The sequence below is a fragment of the Oncorhynchus mykiss genome, chromosome 5 (genome assembly GCF_013265735.2).
Source record: "Oncorhynchus mykiss isolate Arlee chromosome 5, USDA_OmykA_1.1, whole genome shotgun sequence".
In the NCBI taxonomy this organism is placed as follows: Eukaryota; Metazoa; Chordata; class Actinopteri; order Salmoniformes; family Salmonidae; genus Oncorhynchus; species Oncorhynchus mykiss.
Genome location: NC_048569.1, coordinates 50,033,156 through 50,053,672, shown reverse-complemented (window position 1 = coordinate 50,053,672; position 20,517 = coordinate 50,033,156). Strand labels below are relative to the sequence as shown.

Sequence of the window (20,517 nt, the reverse complement as noted above, 5' to 3'; positions counted from 1 at the left end):
CTGACATGGATTGCGAATCCATCTCGTTCCATTTCAACGCGTGACTATTCAAGCCATTGACTCACTGATGAGTGAGTCGATCGGCAAAGGCAATCTCTAATCTGTGGGCATCACGGCATATATATATATACACACTGCTCAAAAAAATAAAGGGAACACAAAAATAACACATCCTAGATCTGAATGAATGAAATATTCTTATTAATACTTTTTTCTTTACACAGTTGAATGTGCTGACAACAAAATCACACAAAAATAATCAATGGAAATCAAATGTATCAACCCATGGAGGGTCTGGATTTGGAGTCACACTCAAAATTAAAGTGGAAAACCACACTACAGGCTGATCCAACATTGATGTAATGTCCTTAAAACAAGTCAAAATGAGGCTCAGTAGTGTGTGTGGCCTCCACGTTCCTGTAAATGACCTCCCTACAACGCATGGGCATGCTCCTGATGAGGTGGCGGATGGTCTCCTGAGGGATCTCCTCCCAGACCGGGACTAAAGCATCCGCCAACTCTTGGACAGTCTGTGGTGCAACGTGGCGTTGGTGGATGGAGCGAGACATGATGTGCCAGATGTGCTCAATTGGATTCAGGTCTGGGGAACGGGCGGGCCAGTCCATAGCATCAATGCCTTCCTCTTGCAGGAACTGCTGACACACTCCAGCCACATGAGTTCTAGCATTGTCTTGCATTAGGAGGAACCCAGGGCCAACCGCACCAGCATATGGTCTCACAAGGGGTCTGAGGATCTCATCTCGGTACCTATTGGCAGTCAGGCTACCTCTGGCGAGCACATGGAGGGCTCTGCGGCCCCCCAAGGAAATGCCACCCCACACCATGACTGACGCACCGCCAAACCGGTCATGCTGGAGGATGTTGCAGGCAGCAGAATGTTCTCCACGGCGTCTCCAGACTGTCACGTCTTTCACATGTGCTCAGTGGTGAACCTGCTTTCATCTGTGAAGAGCACAGGGCGCCAGTGGCGGATTTGCCAATCTTGGTGTTCTCTGGCAAATGCCAAACGTCCGACACGGTGTTGGGCTGTAAAGCACAACCCCCACCTGTGGACGTCGGGCCCTCATACCACCCTCATGGAGTCTGTTTCTGACCATTTGAGCAGACACATGCACATTTGTGGCCTGCTGGAGGTAGACTCCGTTTCATGCTACCACTAGAGTGAAAGCACCGCCAGCATTCAAAGTGACCAAAACATCAGCCAGGAAGCATAGGAACTGAGAAGTGGTCTGTGGTCCCCACCTGCAGAACCACTCCTTTATTGGGGGTTACTTGCTAATTGCCTATCATTTCCACCTGTTGACTATTCCATTTGCACAACAGCATGTGAAATTTACTGTCAATCAGTGTTGTTTCCTAAGTGGACAGTTCGATTTCACAGAAGTGTTATTGACTTGGAGTTACATTGTGTTGTTTAAGTGTTCCCTTTATTTTTTTGAGCAGTGTATATATATTTAATTCTCAGAACATTAACCATGTGTGTTCACTTGTTTTGTACTGTTCTGTAGTTTTGTCCCAATGATTCGTCTGACAAACAAAGAACTTTGCGTCCTGCAGGCCCAGGGATGGATCAAAGCTGGCGAGACATTCAATTACGTCATCTTCACAGTAGAATCAACCGTGGCCCTTGAGCAATTTGCTGAAAATTGGAAAAATTTGAAGAAAAAAAGGAAGAATATCAAGAAGATTAACAAAAGCATAAAAATGTTGATGAAGAAATGCTGTTTTGAGTTAGAAATGTAACACTTTAGAATACTTAAGCATCAAATACATTGCAAGTTGAGCTGTAAAAAGTATATTGTCCTGCTAATAGGAATAATTTGCATTATGGGCTACATTCTTTATTGTAACCACAATGTCACACATAATTTGTTTCTACCTTTCCAATTACTTCTAGAGTTTGGGATTTACAATTGTGCGCTTTTAATTATTAGTTACATTGTTTAACTTCGAACATGCAGACTTTTTTCTTTAAATGATTGTTTTAATGTAGGATGCTACATTTTTGACCAGTTGCAATTGTAAGTAGGCCTAATAAAAAAAAATCATACTTCTCTTAGGCTGTTAAGCCTCATAGCTTACCTCAGCCAGTTAAGTTATTTTATATAGGTCTAGGTTCCGAAGAAATAGACTGCAATTAAGACCTCTTGTTGTTTGTAAAGTCAAATTCAAAAGGCACTTGCACATCTGAGCTATCTTTTTTGCTGGTGCATGGCAAAGATGAGGAAAAGAGAAAGAAACCCGCACACTGCGCTTGATCGTGTCACTGATCTTTAATAAGCCTTATGTATCGGCCTCACGGCCTTCGTCAGAGCTTTTGTGAGTGTTTTAAATTAGCACCCTTATGTAGACCTAGCCACACCCATATCCGTTCCACGCATCGAAAGGAGTTGGAGGCGAAGGAAAACAAATAAGTGCTACCAAATATAACAATATGCACATCATAAATATTCAAATAAAGTGTGTACATAAAACATATTAAACAGGTCTGTAAAACCACAATGAGGACAACGACCGACCAAGCAAGTTTTCGTAAATCATTGGGTACAGTGTAAGAAAAACGTCAGTGTAATCTGAAATAGGGGCATAATTCATGTTCAAATTTACAACATAACATACATAGGCATTTCATAATTAAGATCTTTAGGAAATAATGTCTGGAGGGAGAAAATCTAAAAACATTCTGGATGATTTTCTTTTGTGGCTGTCAGTTGGGCATGGACGAATTTATCTCGGAAATAAAACATGCCAGTGTTTCTTGACCACATCTCCCACTTTTCGTGAGTATATGTATTTGTGAACATTACAGAGTGTTCTTTAGTTTTAGCAGGTCTTCTTTGTAGCAGTTCATGTCTTGTTTTCCCATCTGGGATTTCTGGAAAACCTGGGAATTTTGTGGAAAGTTTCACGAATTTTGCAACCCTTGGGTCCCAAGAAGCTAAGTGGCATCATATCATGTGTAGAAGCCGTGCCTGGAAAAGCCTGGTCAAGCTGGCTAACTTCCTCCATGGTCTCACGTGCCCAGATCAGCCAGTCTTTGGCTGCCCTGGCTGGCCTGTGCCTAGGGATGGGGTCAGGGTGCAGCTCATACCTAGGTGTGCAGGCGAATGAATACAGAGGCACATGCAAATGCGTTCTAGCTTCCGTCCAATCGCCGGAAGGGGTTCCAGTTGGGGGTCAACACAAAACCAAAGAAGGGACGGATCTGGGACAGATCTGACACCCTACCGGATAGTCAGTGAAATGCACTGCCACTGACTTCCATTTATTAACACAATTGGACTTTGACTTCATTTTGAAAACAATCTATGTTACCAATGTAATTTGTTTGTAAAATTAAGGTAACTTGATGGAAAGAGAGGAGGAAAGAAAGAACAAAGATAGTGCAGCTTACAAGTCATGCATTGCGATGGACACAGTGCTGTGACGGAGGGCAAACACGATAAAAACAGATAGATACACATGACACAGCACAGGCAGGGCATGACAGGGCACCAAACCAACACAGTACAGTATCTACAGCAAGGTGTGGTCATGGTCTTACCGATGCGGTCCAGGCGGTCGATGGCTACAGTCTCGAAGGCACGGCGCATCATGGGGTACTCCTCCAACACCTCGTTGAAGTGATCCACAGAGAGGGAGAAGAGACGGCAGTAAGTGTCGGCACGAACGCTGGCCGTGCGTCTCCCCTTCGTCAGCAGACAAATTTCTGTAGAGAAAATACAATATGCACAATTAGACAATGAGCTGAATTCTTACTTTTTGATGTCACTGAAATAATGCACTGTTTCTGTTTGCTCATGAAAGAAAGATAGATACCCACACTTTCGAACACTCCTGCAGTTTTATTGTGCAAGAAGACCTTGGGTCTGTGGGTATCTTATATTTCTTTAATTACTACTGGATGTGTGTACACTACTTATAAACTCTTTCTGTTTGGTGTCTATGCTGACTAAGGTTTCATGGCCAAAATGCGTTCCGTTGTCAGTAATACCTTTGTTTGTTAGAACTGGAGATCTCTGATAGACACACAGGGAGGGAGGAACCAATGGACTGAGTAATTACAGCCATAACAAAGACCAGCTCTAACCTAATCTGGGGTGTGCAACCTTCAACATTGGACAAGTTACCATATAAATGAAGAATGAGCAGTTTCCAAGGTACAGCTGGATCTGGTGGCATGATAACCTAATGTGCATGTCAATAAAATGATGGCCGCTGCGTTGTAACTAGAGCTATGCAGAGTCAATTAATCATGTTGTCACTTTGAGCTGATGAGTCGGAAAAATCGCTATGTACTGCTGGTTGCTGATACTGCTAGTGTTGAGTATGTACAGTACATACTGTATACAGTATAGACACAGTGGCCAGGATTAAAACAAAGACAGATTACCTGGTGAACTGTGATTGAACTTTGAAGATGATTTCTTCCTGAGCCGACATCCACAGCAATTGCAGCGATCATGATCTCAGTGATCATCAGGGCAACTGCCTTTAAAAGTCTATAGCTGTGCACAGGTATAGTTAATATTTGATGGATTGAATCCTGGCCTCATTGCTTGACTTGGACTGAAATAGGTGCTAGTATTAATTTGGGTGCTGTTTATATACAGGTGCAGGAACTCTGCAACACTTTCCATCTTATATTCTATAAAAGGAAAAGGAGCTCAAGCAGTAAAATATTTGAGGTGCTGGTTCTCAGCTCCCCTCAGCTTGGCCTTTATGTAGCGAGCGTAGTCCCAATACTTTTGCTTCCTATCGAAGTGGTAGACAGTACCTAACCAGACCTTCAGTACCTACCCAGATGACATGTACAATATGTTAGCCACTGGGACCTAATGTGCTAGACTTGTTTCCCTAATTCCAAGACCAATCACTCTGCCCTTGGACATGTTACCCATCACATTTGACTGACGCTGTTCTGGATCTAATTCAGGAAAGGTAATTATCAACCCTGCTACTGTGGGGGCAGACCATCCAAACAGACCTATCAGAAAAGAGGGTCACTGGGAAAGTAAACCTTGCACATCTTGTCCCCAGGGGCTAGCTGATGTTAGCTGATGCTAGGGTGTTGCAGGAATTAAATTCCTCTGTTTTAATACCCAATTAAAATCAAACACTCTGTCAATTCATAAGGATTTGTATGATCCTTATTTGTATAAAATTGATAGAGCCCAGTCTTAAAGTCAACCAGAAGCTTTTATTCACGAGAGTACTGCTCATTACACATTTTACCACAGGTTGTAAACTGAAAATGACATCAGCGTTTTCTAAACTGTTCCGTCTCTTCTTGACACTGGTACAGAGGCTGTATAGTTCTCAAGCCTTCCCACACCGTCCAGAGCCAAGGTCAGCCTGAGTAGATAAGCATTCTAGCCAGTCTGGCAATATAGTTAATTCATTTCTACCAAGGAACAGACAGTCATTGTTCTAATCTTGATTATATTTACACACATTATATTCAGTACTAGGATTAAAAAGAAAATTCATACATATACAGTAACATAATATTATTCTGATTAGTACATATCCAGTAACATAATAGTATTCTGATTGGTCAGTCCTGATTGAAATGTATACATAATTAGTCATCATTGATAAAAATTCCCTTAACATATCCACCCTTTGATTAAATATTATACATCCAATCACACATGTAGTTATATTGTTATATTAAAAAGCCTAGTTCTATTTTTATTCGAAATATTTCTTGTTATCAAAACATCACCTAAACATAATCCACTACTTGCATTCGCACTGACTGTTTCTTAGGTCTACATCAGAATCATAACTCTTCTTATCAGGATTTCCGTTACAATCTTCATAAAACAACAGTCTAATATTGAAACAAGACACAACCTAACCTCCCTAAATATCAAAAATGGTCTCATCAAATATAAATTCCCCGCAAATGAAGGATCCAGATTTGTCCACTTGTTCTGTAGACATGCATTCAGCACTCCACGGTTAAGAACCTGGAATCGGCTGGTACTTCACTATCTATTGTCATCGATTTCTCCAGAGTCCTGGAAATAAGGCCTTGTACACAGGGAATTAGACAACAGCTCCATAAAACTGAAACATTAACACAGGTGAATGTAGCCCATAATACAGTGATCATAAAATGTTTCCATTTTCCAAATGTACTATCAAACCAATTAGTCAGATAAGTATCCACCCTAGAGTTTTCTGCCAAACCGTGAGCCAGGGTGGTCAAACCAGCTGAGGCTTCGGTCACTGATTCGTCCAGATCTGTGTTATTTGGGATGTAAGCACAAACATGGTCCAGAAAATCACGCATACTCCTCCCTTTTCAGCCAATAACATATCTAATGCAATTCTATTCTGCCAAGCCATCAGGCTGGTTGCTTCAGTCTGTTCTGCAAAACCTTCAATAGCATGTCTGGTACAATTGGTAAAGCGCTGTTGATTATAATAAATATAATTAATCCAGTCCACGTTCTTATTGAGAGTAGACCACCCTGAAATGCTTAACTCTAATCCTGCTAGGATCTGATTTCTTGCTTTGAACTCATCTGGCACCCACCGTGGAACCCCAATGTTATCAATGTATACTTTGTCATCAAAAGACCCAGATGGAGTAGCTCTTTTCTCCCGTTTGGCTAAACTTCATGTCTTGGTGTTGAATGAGTGTGAAAGGCATTCCCAAATGTACAAGGGAGCATAATCCTGTCCAATCTGCCGGTAAAACCTCGCCCTGACATCATTTCCCAAGAGTACTGTACCGGGCCAAACGGTAATAATCTCCTCCGGTCACTGTAAAGGGAGGAACCTGTGAATATAAATAGTGCAAATCAAAGCAACTGTCATTATCTGGCATTCCTGCTTTCGTGAACAGCTTTACCATACTGGCCTAACCTCCTCTACCCGGAACCGTACTAGGGTGTCGACCAAAAACTGGTCATATCCATCATACCACAACCCTAGATCCTCCTTCATTACTGATTAAAGGGTAAGGCGTATCTTTATGCCACTCTACTCTACCTTCTTCCATACTGGGTGAGTGGATTCATATAGCCCTCTCTCTCCAAATGAGCTATGACCTGTGTCCACGATCAATATGGGGACCTGCACCGATATATACCATAATTGCTCAGAGTCCTAGACTGCCATGTAGTTAGAGACCCCATTTGGTCTACATAAAACTCCATTGAGAGATCCTTCCCAACCTCTACTCTAACTTCCTGTCTACCCAGATCTAGGGATCTCTTATGCTTGTTTTGGAACAAAATCCTCATCATCTAAACCGTGGGTCAAATTACCACTCTCCGCATACTCAGGTAGGACGTGCTGTATCGGGAATATGGCACCCACAATAAGACAGCTCAGACGAACAGCGCCCATGTGAAGCCCCACCCTCTCCCCGAGAACACATCACTAGCAAGAGCCAGACACACCTTCAATTCTATGAACAAAAACTGGGGTGAAAAAACAGGAAGGATTTCTTCATTTGAGAGAATTCTGTTAATTCCAGTTCTCCTCTCGAACACTGTTTATTGTTCGACAGTGTTAGTGTGTCTTAACCTCCCGCCGTGTGATATGAATCCGGGTAGCTCTTTCAGCTAGCTGTCACCAGGAGTCCTTGGTATGGTTCCCCCAACAAGCCTCAGGGACTGGAATGAGTGACTTCACCTGTAGTTCACCTGTAGTGCATAAAATACTGGACATACAGGCTTGGTTAACAAACAGTTTCTCATATGTTTTATCTGATTATATCTGATTTTATCTTTAACTTCTATGCCTATTTGTTAGCTAAACATTTTTTTTTATTATTAGTTTATTATCCAATAGGCCACTAACTTACCCATCCCCCTTTTGATACCTGGCTCTGCCCAGGTAACAACCTTATCTACCCTAAATAATGACTTAGGTAGGATTAGTAAATTATCCTTATATTCTGACATTATCATGTATGTCCAATTCTCCCTTGGGCATCCATTCATATCAATCCTGTATCAATTCTCTGTCAAGTGTCTTATCTAGTTTAAGAAGTATCTGTGCTATTTATATATGTTCTTAAATATATATTTACCGATTTAAACAGTAACCCCTTTCTCTCCTATCTCTCAAATACCACTAAGCGTCTCACTGTTTGACTTTATCTAAAATCATTGATTTTAGAAAAACATGTCTATAAGTGGCAATCTCTAAAGTCCTTACATTTCCTTAATCAATCTATCTTTACAAAAATCCTAAATCATCACAGATGTCATATATTCCTGTCAAATGTAATACTATTTAAATAAAAACCTCCGAATAGTCAAACAAAGCCAAAATTAATGCTAACCATATTCAAAATCCTTCCTACACTTACAAGCTCTTTCCTTCAGAGATCCTCAGTATTCTATCTGACAATAACATTAATTTAATATATGTTGCATAGTGTGGAATACCTTATCTACAGTAATTTATCACCCCTAAGAACTGAAACTTATTTTTCTATGTAATTTCCTGCCCTATTGGCTTAATACTGTCATGTATTGTCATATTATGTCTTGTTCCTGTTCTTTCTCTTCACTCCGTCTCCCTCTGCTGGTCGTATTAGGTTACCTTCTCTTCCTCTCCTTCCCCCAGCTGCTCCTCATCTTCTCTAACTACCTCATTCACCCTTTTCCCACCTGTTCCCTTTTTTCCCTCTGATTATGTCTCTATTTCTCTCTCTGTTCCTGCTTCTGTCTTTGTCAGATTCTCGTTTGAGTTTCTCATGCCAGAACCAAACTATCGTCTCGTTTGCTTCACCCTTGTCCTGTCCTGTCGGAATCTGCCTGTTCATCTGATGCTACGTGTGATCAGGTACCTCTGTCCTCTACAACCCAGCTATTCTCCTCTGCTGCTAGAAGGGGACTCTAACCCAGCTATTCTCCTCTGCTGCTAGAAGGGGAACTCTTCTGTGATATTCAGAAGGACTTTATGTTTCATTTGTCGCCCTCTCTGCGGGTTGTTTATTTTGCCATCATATACATTTGAAGAGGATCTATGTCTTACCTGTGTTTTGACATTAAAGGACTCTGTTTTTGTTAAACCGCTTTTGGGTCCTCACTCACGTGCATAACAGAAGAATCTGACCAAGAATGGACCCAGTGACTTCGGATCCTCTCCACTCAGCCGTCGAGATCCAGGGAGCGATGCTAGGCAGACACAAGCAGGAATTGTCTGCTGCTCGACATGCCGTTGAGACCCTGGCCGCCCAAGTCTCCAACCTCACAGAACAGATTCACCATCTCCGCCTCGATCCACCGGCCACTTCCAGGGCTTTCGAATCTCCGGAGCCCAGAATCAATAACCCGCCGTGTTACTCTGGGGAGCCCACTGAATGCCGCTCGTTCCTCACCCAGTGTGATATTGTGTTTTCTCTCCAGCCCAACACTTACTCCAGGAGCACAGCTCGTATCGCCTACGTCATATCTCTCCTTACTGGACGGGCTCGTGAGTGGGGCACGGCAATCTGGGAGGCGAGGGCTGAGTGTACTAACCAGTATCAGGACTTTAAGGAGGAGATGATACGGGTTTTTGATCGTTCTGTTTTTGGGGAGGAAGCTTCCAGGGCCCTGTCTTCCCTATGTCAAGGTAATCGATCCATAACAGATTACTCTATTGAGTTTCGCACTCTTGCTGCCTCCAGTGACTGGAACGAGCCGGCTTTGCTCGCTCGTTTTCTGGAGGGTCTCCGCGCGGAGGTAAAGGATGAGATTCTCTCCCGGGAGGTTCCTTCCAGCGTGGATTCCTTGATTGAACTCGCTATTCGCATAGAGCGACGGGTTGATCTTCGTCACCGAGCTCGTGGAAAGGAGCTCGCGTTCTCCGTTGCCCCCCTCTCCGCATCACTACCATCTTCCTCCGCCGGCTCGGATGCTGAGCCTATGCAGCTGGGGGGTATCCGCATCTCGACTAAGGAGAGGGAACGGAGACTCACCAACCGCCTCTGTCTCTATTGCGGTTCCGCTGGTCATTTTGTCACTTCATGTCCAGTAAAAGCCAGAGCTCATCAGTAAGCGGAGGGCTACTGGTGAGCGCTACTACTCTGGTCTCTCCTTCAAGATCCTGCACTACCTTGTCGGTCCATCTACGCTGGACCGGTTCGTCAGCTTCCTGCAGTGCCTTGATAGACTCTGGGGCGGAGGGCTGTTTTATGGACGAGACCTGGGCTCGGGAACATGACATTCCTCTCAGACAGTTAAGGGAGCCCACGGCCTTGTTCGCTTTGGATGGTAGTCCTCTCCCCAGGATTCAGCGTGAGACGCTACCTTTAACCCTCACTGTCTCTGGTAATCATAGCGAAACCCTTTCTTTTTTAATTTTTCGTTCACCTTTTACACCTGTTGTTTTGGGCCATCCCTGGCTAGTTTGTCATAATCCTTCTATTAATTGGTCTAGTAATTCTATCCTCTCCTGGAACGTCTCTTGTCATGTGAAATGTTTAATGTCTGCTATCCCTCCTGTTTCCTCTGTCTCTTCTTCACAGGAGGAGCCTGGTGATTTGACAGGGGTGCCGGAGGAATATCACGATCTGCGCACGGTGTTCAGTCGGTCCAGGGCCACCTCTCTTCCTCCACACCGGTCGTATGATTGTAGTATTGATCTCCTTCCGGGAACCACTCCCCCCCCGGGGTAGACTATACTCTCTGTCAGCTCCCGAACGTAAGGCTCTCGAAGATTATTTGTCTGTAGCTCTTGACGCCGGTACCATAGTCCCCTCCTCCTCTCCCGCCGGAGCGGGGTTTTTTTTTTTTAAGAAGAAGGACGGGTCCCTGCGCCCCTGCATAGATTGTCGAGGGCTGAATGACATAACAGTGAAGAATCGTTATCCGCTTCCTCTTATGTCTTCAGCCTTCGAGATCCTGCAGGGAGCCAGGTTTTTCACTAAGTTGGACCTTCGTAACGCTTACCATCTCGTGCGCATCAGGGAGGAGGACGAGTGGAAGACGGCGTTTAACACTCCGTTAGGGCACTTTGAATACCGGGTTCTTCCTTTCGGCCTCGCTAACGCTCCAGCTGTCTTTCAGGCATTAGTCAATGACGTCCTGAGAGACATGCTGAACATCTTTGTTTTCGTTTACCTTGACGATATCCTGATTTTTTTTCACCGTCACTCCAGATTCATGTTCAGCACGTTCGACGTGTCCTCCAGCGCCTTTTAGAGAATTGTCTTTTTGTGAAGGCTGAGAAGTGCACTTTTCATGCCTCCTCCGTCACATTTCTCGGTTCTGTTATTTCCACTGAAGGCATTAAGATGGATCCCGCTAAGGTCCAAGCTGTCATTGATTGGCCCGTCCCTAAGTCACGCGTCGAGCTGCAGCGCTTTCTCGGCTTCGTGAATTTCTATCGTCGTTTCATCCGTAATTTCGGTCAGGTGGCAGCTCCTCTCACAGCCCTTACTTCTGTCAAGACGTGCTTTAAGTGGTCCGTTTCCGCCCAGGGAGCTTTTGATCTCCTCAAGAATCGTTTTACATCCGCACCTATCCTTGTTACACCTGACGTCTCTAGACAGTTCGTTGTCGAGGTTGACGCGTCAGAGGTGGGCGTGGGAGCCATTCTTTCTCAGCGCTCCCTCTCTGACGACAAGGTCCACCCTTGCGCGTATTTTTCACATCGCCTGTCGCCGTCGGAACGTAACTATGATGTGGGAAACCGCGAACTGCTCGCCATCCGCTTAGCCCTAGGCGAATGGCGACAGTGGTTGGAGGGGGCGACCGTTCCTTTTGTCGTTTGGACTGACCATAGGAACCTTGAGTACATCCGTTCTGCCAAACGACTTAATGCGCGTCAGGCTCGTTGGGCGCTGTTTTTCGCTCGTTTCGAGTTCGTGATTTCTTATCGTCCGGGCTCTAAGAACACCAAGCCTGATGCTTTATCTCGTCTCTTCAGTTCTTTAGTAGCCTCCACTGACCCCGAGGGGATTCTCCCTGAGGGGCGTGTTGTCGGGTTGACTGTCTGGGGAATTGAGAGGCAGGTAAAGCAAGCACTCACTCACACTCCGTCGCCGCGCGCTTGTCCTAGGAACCTTCTTTTCGTTCCTGTTCCTACTCGTCTGGCCGTTCTTCAGTGGGCTCACTCTGCCAAGTTAGCCGGCCACCCCGGCGTTCGGGGTACGCTTGCTTCCATTCGCCAGCGTTTTTGGTGGCCCACCCGGGAGCATGACACGCGTCGATTCGTGGCTGCTTGTTCGGTCTGCGCGCAGACTAAGTCCGGTAACTCCCCTCCTGCCGGCCGTCTCAGACCGCTTCCCATTCCCTCTCGACCGTGGTCTCACATCGCCTTAGATTTTATCACCGGACTGCCTTCGTCAGCGGGGAAGACTGTTATTCTTACGGTTGTCGATAGGTTCTCTAAGGCGGCTCATTTTATTCCCCTTGCTAAGCTCCCTTCTGCTAAAGAAATGGCACAAATCATCATCGAGAATGTTTTCAGAATTCATGGCCTTCCGTCAGACGTCGTTTCGGACAGGGGTCCGCAATTCACGTCTCAATTTTGGAGGTTTTGGAGTTTTGCCGTTTGATTGGGGCTTCCGTCAGTCTCTCTTCCGGCTTTCACCCCCAGTCTAACGGTCAAGCAGAACGGGCCAATCAGACTATTGGTCGCATCTTACGCAGTCTTTCTTTTCGTAACCCTGCGTCTTGGTCAGAACAGCTCCCCTGGGCAGAATACGCCCACAACTCGCTTCCTTCGTCTGCGACCGGGCTATCTCCTTTTCAGAGTAGCCTCGGGTACCAGCCTCCGTTGTTCTCGTCTCAGTTCGCCGAGTCCAGCGTCCCCTCCGCTCAGGCTTTTGTCCAACGTTGCGAGCGCACCTGGAAGAGGGTCAGGTCTGCACTTTGCCGTTATAGGGCGCAGACTGTGAGAGCCGCTAATAAGCGTAGAACTAAGAGTCCTAGATATTGTCGCGGTCAGAGAGTTTGGCTCTCCACTCAGAACCTTCCCCTTTAGACAGCTTCTCGCAAGTTGACCCCGCGGTTCATTGGTCCGTTCCGTATTTCTCAGATCATTAATCCTGTCGCAGTGCGACTTCTTCTTCCGCGATATCTTCGTCGCGTCCACCCGGTCATCCATGTCTCCTGTGTTAAGCCCGTTCTTCGCGCCCCCGCTCGTCTCCCCCCCATCCTTGTCAAGGGCGCACCTATCTACAGGGTCGGTAAGATTTTGGACATGCGTCCTCGGGGCCGTGGTCATCAGTACCTAGTGGATTGGGAGGGGTACGGTCCTGAGGAAAGGAGTTGGGTTCCCTCTCGGGACGTGCTGGACCGTTCGCTGATCGATGATTTCCTCCGTTGCCACCAGGTTTCCTCCTCGAGTGCGCCAGGAGGCGCTCGGTGAGTGGGGGGGTACTGTCATGTATTGTCATATTATGTCTTGTTCCTGTTCTTTCTCTTCACTCCGTCTCCCTCTGCTGGTCGTATTAGGTTACCTTCTCTTCCTCTCCTTCCCCCAGCTGCTCCTCATCTTCTCTAACTACCTCATTCACCCTTTTCCCACCTGTTCCCTTTTTTCCCTCTGATTATGTCTCTATTTCTCTCTCTGTTCCTGCTTCTGTCTTTGTCAGATTCTCGTTTGAGTTTCTCATGCCAGAACCAAACTATCGTCTCGTTTGCTTCACCCTTGTCCTGTCCTGTCGGAATCTGCCTGTTCATCTGATGCTACGTGTGATCAGGTACCTCTGTTCTCTACAACCCAGCTATTCTCCTCTGCTGCTAGAAGGGGAACTCTTCTGTGATATTCAGAAGGACTTTATGTTTCATTTGTCGCCCTCTCTGCGGGTTGTTTATTTTGCCATCATATACATTTGAAGAGGATCTATGTCTTACCTGTGTTTTGACATTAAAGGACTCTGTTTTTGTTAAACCGCTTTTGGGTCCTCACTCACGTGCATAACAAATACGGTGTCCTGTCCAAACCTCAAAGGACCATGTTTTATCTCCCCCTATTTATTCTCAATGATGAATAGGATTATTTTCTGTTGTAATACCAAATCAATAATAGCCAATTCAAAAACTTCACAGCTAATATTGTAAAACAGAATCCTGAAACACTTTCTCATCAGTGATTCAAACAATAATTCTAACCCCGAACTAAAACTCCATTATAATTAATTTACCTTAAAACTAGTAACCCAAATGACCACAAATTCATTATACAAATGGCTCTCCCCTGAGGCTGATCAGACCCCAAAAGATAGCCATGATGAGGTCAATAGGTCATACCACCCTTTTATAGTCATGTTCCAAACTACATTAGACATATTAAACCCTCTTCATCCTACCCCCTCCTTTTTCGAACATTCTGTTAAAAATCACGCAACATTTCAGCGTCCTGCTACTCATGCCAGGAATATAGTTTATGCATATGATTAGTATGTGTGGATAGAAAACACTCTGAAGTTTCTAAAACTGGTTAAATCACGGCTGTAACTATAACAGAGCGTGTGTTTCATCGAAAAGCGCAAGAAACTGGTCACTGAAAGCTGAAAAGTATCCATGCGCCCCTTTCATGTATTGTTTAAAGGAAACCAAATTTAATATGGACACGGATGCAATTCCTACAGCTTCCACACGATGTCGCCAAAAACGTCATTTTCATTGACAAAAATCCTTTGAGACATTACCAATAGATCCGTCATTCCATCCAGCCTACAACAATCGATTTTGGAAGATTGAAAAATGGACATTGTTTTCTTGAGTAGCTGCTATTGAATACAGATCGCCCAGTGATCAATTTGATCGCTTATTAACGTTTACAAATAGCTAAAGTTGGGTTACAAAAGTAGGTTGAAGTGTTTTGTCAAAGAATATAGGCAACTTATATAATTTTTAAAAATGACGTTGCGTGTTGGAAGAGAGCTTTTTTCCTGAAGCAGACAGGCTATACAAATGGATATTTGGAGCATTCATGGACGGATTTAATCGGGAAAAAGACCAATTTGTGATGTTTATGGGACATATAGGAGTGCCAACAAAGAATATCAACAAAGGTAATGAATGTTTTATATTTTATTTCTGCGTTTTTGTGTAGCGCCGGCTACGCTAATTATTTTGTTTACGTCGCCTTCAGGCATTTTGGGGTGTTGCATGCTATCAGATAATAGCTTCTCATGCTTTCGCCGAAAAGCATTTTAAAAATCTGACTTGTTGGCTAGATTCACAACGAGTGTAGCTTTAATTCAATACCCTGCATGTGTATTTTAATGAACGTTTGAGTTTTAACGAGTACATTTAGCATTTAGCGTAGCGCATTTGCATATCCAGGTGCCTACTTGAGACGTCTGCGTCTCAAGTAGGATCAAGAAGTTAAAGAACCCATTATCCTTAAAATAAAATAAAAATCACTTGTGTAATTAAAATAAAAACTCATGAAGTTCCATATGTGAGCGTGCCTCTCTAATATACCTTTGCACTAAAACAAATAGTCCTAACAAATGTTTTATGTGTATATATTTGCAAACCTTAATGAATAAACAACTTAATACACTTCCAGGTCTTTTTCAATTTGGTCGTTTATTCCCTCAATCTCACCCACTCTTCCCAAGATTATAATCCCAGGAAACATCTAAAAGTGAGACAACTAACATCAATTTTCCCAGAAGAATACAAAACGCCTAACTAGCATTCACTATGCTACTTCGATTCAGAAACTCAAAAGTGAACTATAAACTAAACCTAATGATGATTCCCCTTTAACTCAAATCATTAATCATAAGTTTTAAACAACGTCAATATATATGTTTACTTAAATGAACATGCTACCCTTAGATACAATTAACCAGATAACATTATTATCCAATGTATTACTTTTTCCCTCTGCCGCAAATGTTGTACATTTCTCAGTGTAAGAAATCCGTAATTTAATCCCAGATATTTAATAAAAATGTAAACTCATTCTCCCATGGCTCCTTCAACTTACATATTTTAGATAACTTCCATCCGTCCCAGAATAAGGAATCCTACTTAAACACACCAGAATACTATGTTTAATTAAGTTAAATCAAACCCTAAAATTGACCATAACCAGTTACCAAATAAACAAAACACTTTTATCAGCAAACAATTTTCTCCGTTACCCCCAGTCACAACATAATTTCCGTGGCGACAAAAGTGCCTTGCGAGTGATGTCATCAACAAGCGCTCAGCCTAGAGCCGATCCGCAACGACTTTCAATGAATAGTAAATAATTGTTGGCTGTCTGCAGCATCAGTAGTACGGGTCCGATAAACCAAACCTAATTTATCACATCTGTTGAATCCTGCATTTGAATTTACAACATCAATCAACATCTCTCATCTTTCAATTCGCTAAATTTACATGAACATTTCGATGGGCATAAATCGTAATTGTCTCTTCGTTATTATTTAGAATTCATTTTGATTTAAGTAACTGTCTCGTCTTTGACTTAGCATTTTAATTACGACTCTATTCCCAATACATTATTCACTTGTCTAATTAAAACTCCTAATATTCCATATGTGAGTGTACCCCTTTAAGATATCTTGTCTCTGGGAACAGCGAAATCCCCTTAACCCAAATGTTTACTACAACAACGAAACCTAATAATTATGATAATCCCTTCACATCATTCATTTTAAATCCCTCTGTTTCATGTAACTCATTCAGTCCATCTCCAAATTGTCGCCCCAAAATATTTTATACACTGCCATACACTCAAACCACTGTGATAAACGTGTACTGTCCCTTTAAGATAAGACATTTACTTGTTCCCCGTAATGAAAACAGTTAATGTTTTTAGAATACGTTAACTTCTTGTTTGAATTCACTGGCGTTACCTAACCAAAAATCAGTACTTTTGGAAAATGGAATGCCTAGCAATTCCGTTGCTAGCTGTAGCATCTTTTCAGACTATCCTTACGATATTCAGCTCCTTAAAAAAATGTATTTGGAACTTTTAGCCACTTTTGAAAAGTAACTCAAAGCTATAATGCACGCATTTTCCCTCTAAATGCCACAACCCATTTTCTCTGTTTAAATTTGAGGAACGGTGTTGTCAACGTAAAATGACGCCGCAAGTCAGCCTGCCTCTGTAAAATATATATTCCCTATTCAGATTGAGTTCTGCTTTAAATTCTATCAACAAAGTAAAACCAACCAAACATCTCATCTTTCTATACCATAACATTTAAACGTACCATGTTCTGTGCTAAATGTATCGTATGTCAGTCGATTCGTTAAAAAATATATCATCCTGGTGGCACAAAACTGTATCGTTTCTCTCCGTTATTCCCTACATTTAACCAGGTTTAGGTGACTTTCTCTTCTATGATACATTTATTTAAATACGACTCCCATCTCAATACATTATTCCAGCAGATCATTTTGGGCAAAATAACGTATTACATCGAAATTGTCTCGCCATTATTTTTAATGACTTCTTTTTTCAATTCAATCTAAACAACATATTAAACGTTCAGTTCATATCTTATACAAACGCTAGCGACCGTATTTTTTCAGGCAAAACATTCAAATAGATGAATTACAATCTAAAATCAATTTTAGTCTATCGGTTTCAAAGCTGAAATACGAACCTTGGTGTCCCGCTATTAAAATGATTGAGTTTCCCCGCCAATAACTATATTATTATAATTGTCTGTAGTCGCAAACTTCGACACTGAAAATTCCCAGAAAATCGTCCTAATTTAAAACCCTTTCTGACTATTTTAGTAATACCAGCTTCTATTCAGGTTCTTTGTCTGAGTCAGATTTTGGACGCCTCCCTTCCATTCTCTTTGTTCTCCTATAACGGTAATCTCCCGTTAGTTCCGGGACCTCCTTGGATTTCTATTTGTGTTTTCTCCTTCATGGAAACCTTTTCAATAGCTTTGACTGTTGAATCAGATATTAGGTCTTACCGATACAACTATAAGCCCAGGGGTCGTAAATTCCTAGGTAATATCTTATTTTCCGGTTGTGTCAGAGGGCTTTTAAAGAACGCTAATAATCGTTATCTCACGCCACTATTTCTTAGGCTTTCCTCTCGCATGGAACCTCTTTTGTCTATAGATTTGGCTTTTATCCCATTCCTTTAATGTTGGTTTCCCTCTCCTCCTCATTTGGATATTTCAGTACTATTTGTTGAATCGGAACAATGATCAAATACTCCCACAATTCAAATGACCATTCCAGTTATCTTGTCCGCATAGCATTCACTTCCTGTCTCCCCACGCCTAGTATTTGTACAAGATCACCGTCCTATCCGCCAGCACCTATTTAATATTCCGTCTTAATCTCGGGCGAATATGCCTATCATGATTAAGTTTAGTTTATTTACGGTAGTGCACATTACCACAGGTTATTTTTGAACCTGCCCAGTGTATATCGGTTATACAAAACCCAGTGTATGTTGGTCATACAAAACCCTGTGGGAATAGCAAAGCTCCCATTATTGATGAATTCTAAAATTTTTAGAACATCAATCAAAGAACTCAAATCCATCCAGAATCAAGAATATAAGCTACTGACCTTGCCGCCGACTGGGAAAAGCATTGTTCGTTGGATCTAGTCACCGTCCCTGTCGGTCTGGGGTGTACACCGGCCTAGTCTTTTCCCTCAATTCAGAGGCCAGGTCTTGAATAACAGGACCAGACCCGCTCGTGCACGATTTTTCGGCGTACGACCTTCAGATGGCAGAGATGGGTATTTTAGATCCCGGTTCGAATGACCAATTGTTGCAGGAATTAAATTACTCTGTTTTAATACCCAATTAAAATCAAACACTCTGTCAATTCATAAGGATTTGTATGACCCTTATTTGTATAAAATTGATAGAGCCCAGTCTTAAGGTCAACCAGCAGCTTTTATTCACGAGAGTACTGCTCATTACACATTTTACCACAGGTTATAAACTGAAAATGACGTCAGCGTTTTCTAAACTGTTACATCTCTTCTTGACACTGGTACAGAGGCTGTATAGTTCTCAAGCCTTCCCACATCATCCAGAGCCAAGGTCAGCCTGTGTAGATAAGCATTCTAGCCAGTCTGGCGATATAGTTCATTCATTTCTACTAAGGAACAGACAGTCATTGTTCTAATTCTTGATTATATTTACACACATTATATTCAGTACTAGGATTAAAAAGAAAATTCATACATATACAGTAACATAATAGTATTCTGATTAGTTAGTCCTGATTGAAATGTATACATAATTAGTCATCATTGATAAAAATTCCTTTAACATAGGGTTACTATTTATTGATAGTGTATAGACAAACATGTCCATATGCTGCTTTAGAGCAGAACAGTGAGTCATATTAGCAGCACAGTGAATGAAAAGAGCTATGATTTATTAGAGGGAAATGCCCATGACATTCACAGCCTAGATTTCCTTTGTGAAAAGTGTTAGCTGCTAGAGCTGCCTGCTGTAGCCCGCAGGATATGAAAACGGAACGCTCAAGCTGCGAGTGTGAACAAGGTGTTAGTGCTCTTACAATGGAAAAATCTCCTCATTAATGCAATCTATGTTGGCACAGAGAGACTCCATGGGGTGCAACATGCCAGGAGGTGGCCACACTGGATGTGTCTGAAATGGCACCCTGTTCCCAATGTAGTGCCTATAGGGTTCTTGTCAGAAGTAATGCACTGCATAGGAAATGCCATTTGGGACACATCCAGAGCCAAACTGCCACACTGTCACACCGTCCCCCCCTCTGTACTCATAACCTCTTCACTCTAATTACTTCCTTACCATCCCAGTCCAAGAGAAAGTATAATATTCATAGAAAAAGAAAGACAAAAAATAATGAGCTAGCAATAACAAATACACAGCAGCTAAGAGCAGATATAGAGTTGGTTGTATTTGGGGTTAATTGTATTATTTTACAGGATGTGGCTGGCGGCACAGAGGAAAGGAGGAAGGTTAGCTGTTAGCCGCCTGAGTGGGCGAGCAAAGAGAAGGTGTTTCTGTCACTCTCACAAATGAGTGGACAATCGGTTAGCTTATCTCTCCTGTCCTGTATCTCCTTCAGGGAAAACAGTGTGGGAACAGAGCCCAGGCATCCAGCCTTGTTGCAAAGTCTTCTTGATGACAAGCAGACCTGGGTTCAAATAATATTCATAGTAGTTGAACCCAGATCTGTTGTGGGAATGAGGAAGACTAGTCATCTGGACAACCAGGCCTCGAAGTATGAGGACTAGGAGAGTGTGACTCACCGGTTAGTACCGCTCCACATGATCTGATGTGTCTCTTCATCGCCCCTTCCTGTCATATGTCATCACCATTGACCCCTTGGGTACCCTGGGTAATTTGCCATCACTTCATGTGTCATACATCTCAATTCCCCATGGCCCCAAGAGCTAGGCTATGTTATGATTTTGATAATGTGGTTAAGTGGAGGGGAAGTAGTGAGTCTCCTGACTAATGCTAATCCAATATGGTAATGGATTTCAATATCCAGTGGCACTGGGTGCAGTTAGCCGAGCATTGCCGGTTATGGCCTGGTCCAATGGCCGCTATATTATGATGCTGATAGTGTGGTTC

General features: G+C 42.9%; 1 protein-coding gene across 1 annotated transcript in view; it reads right to left on the bottom strand.

Moving 5' to 3' along the window:
* The window catches only part of LOC110523996 (potassium/sodium hyperpolarization-activated cyclic nucleotide-gated channel 1-like), a 183,742-nt gene that overhangs the window by 19,586 nt on the left and 143,639 nt on the right, over positions 1-20,517 (bottom strand). The window contains exon 7 of the mRNA XM_021603242.2: positions 3,566-3,730. Within this exon, the coding sequence (XP_021458917.2) occupies positions 3,566-3,730 (165 nt within the window). The remainder of the gene's footprint in view (positions 1-3,565; positions 3,731-20,517) is intronic.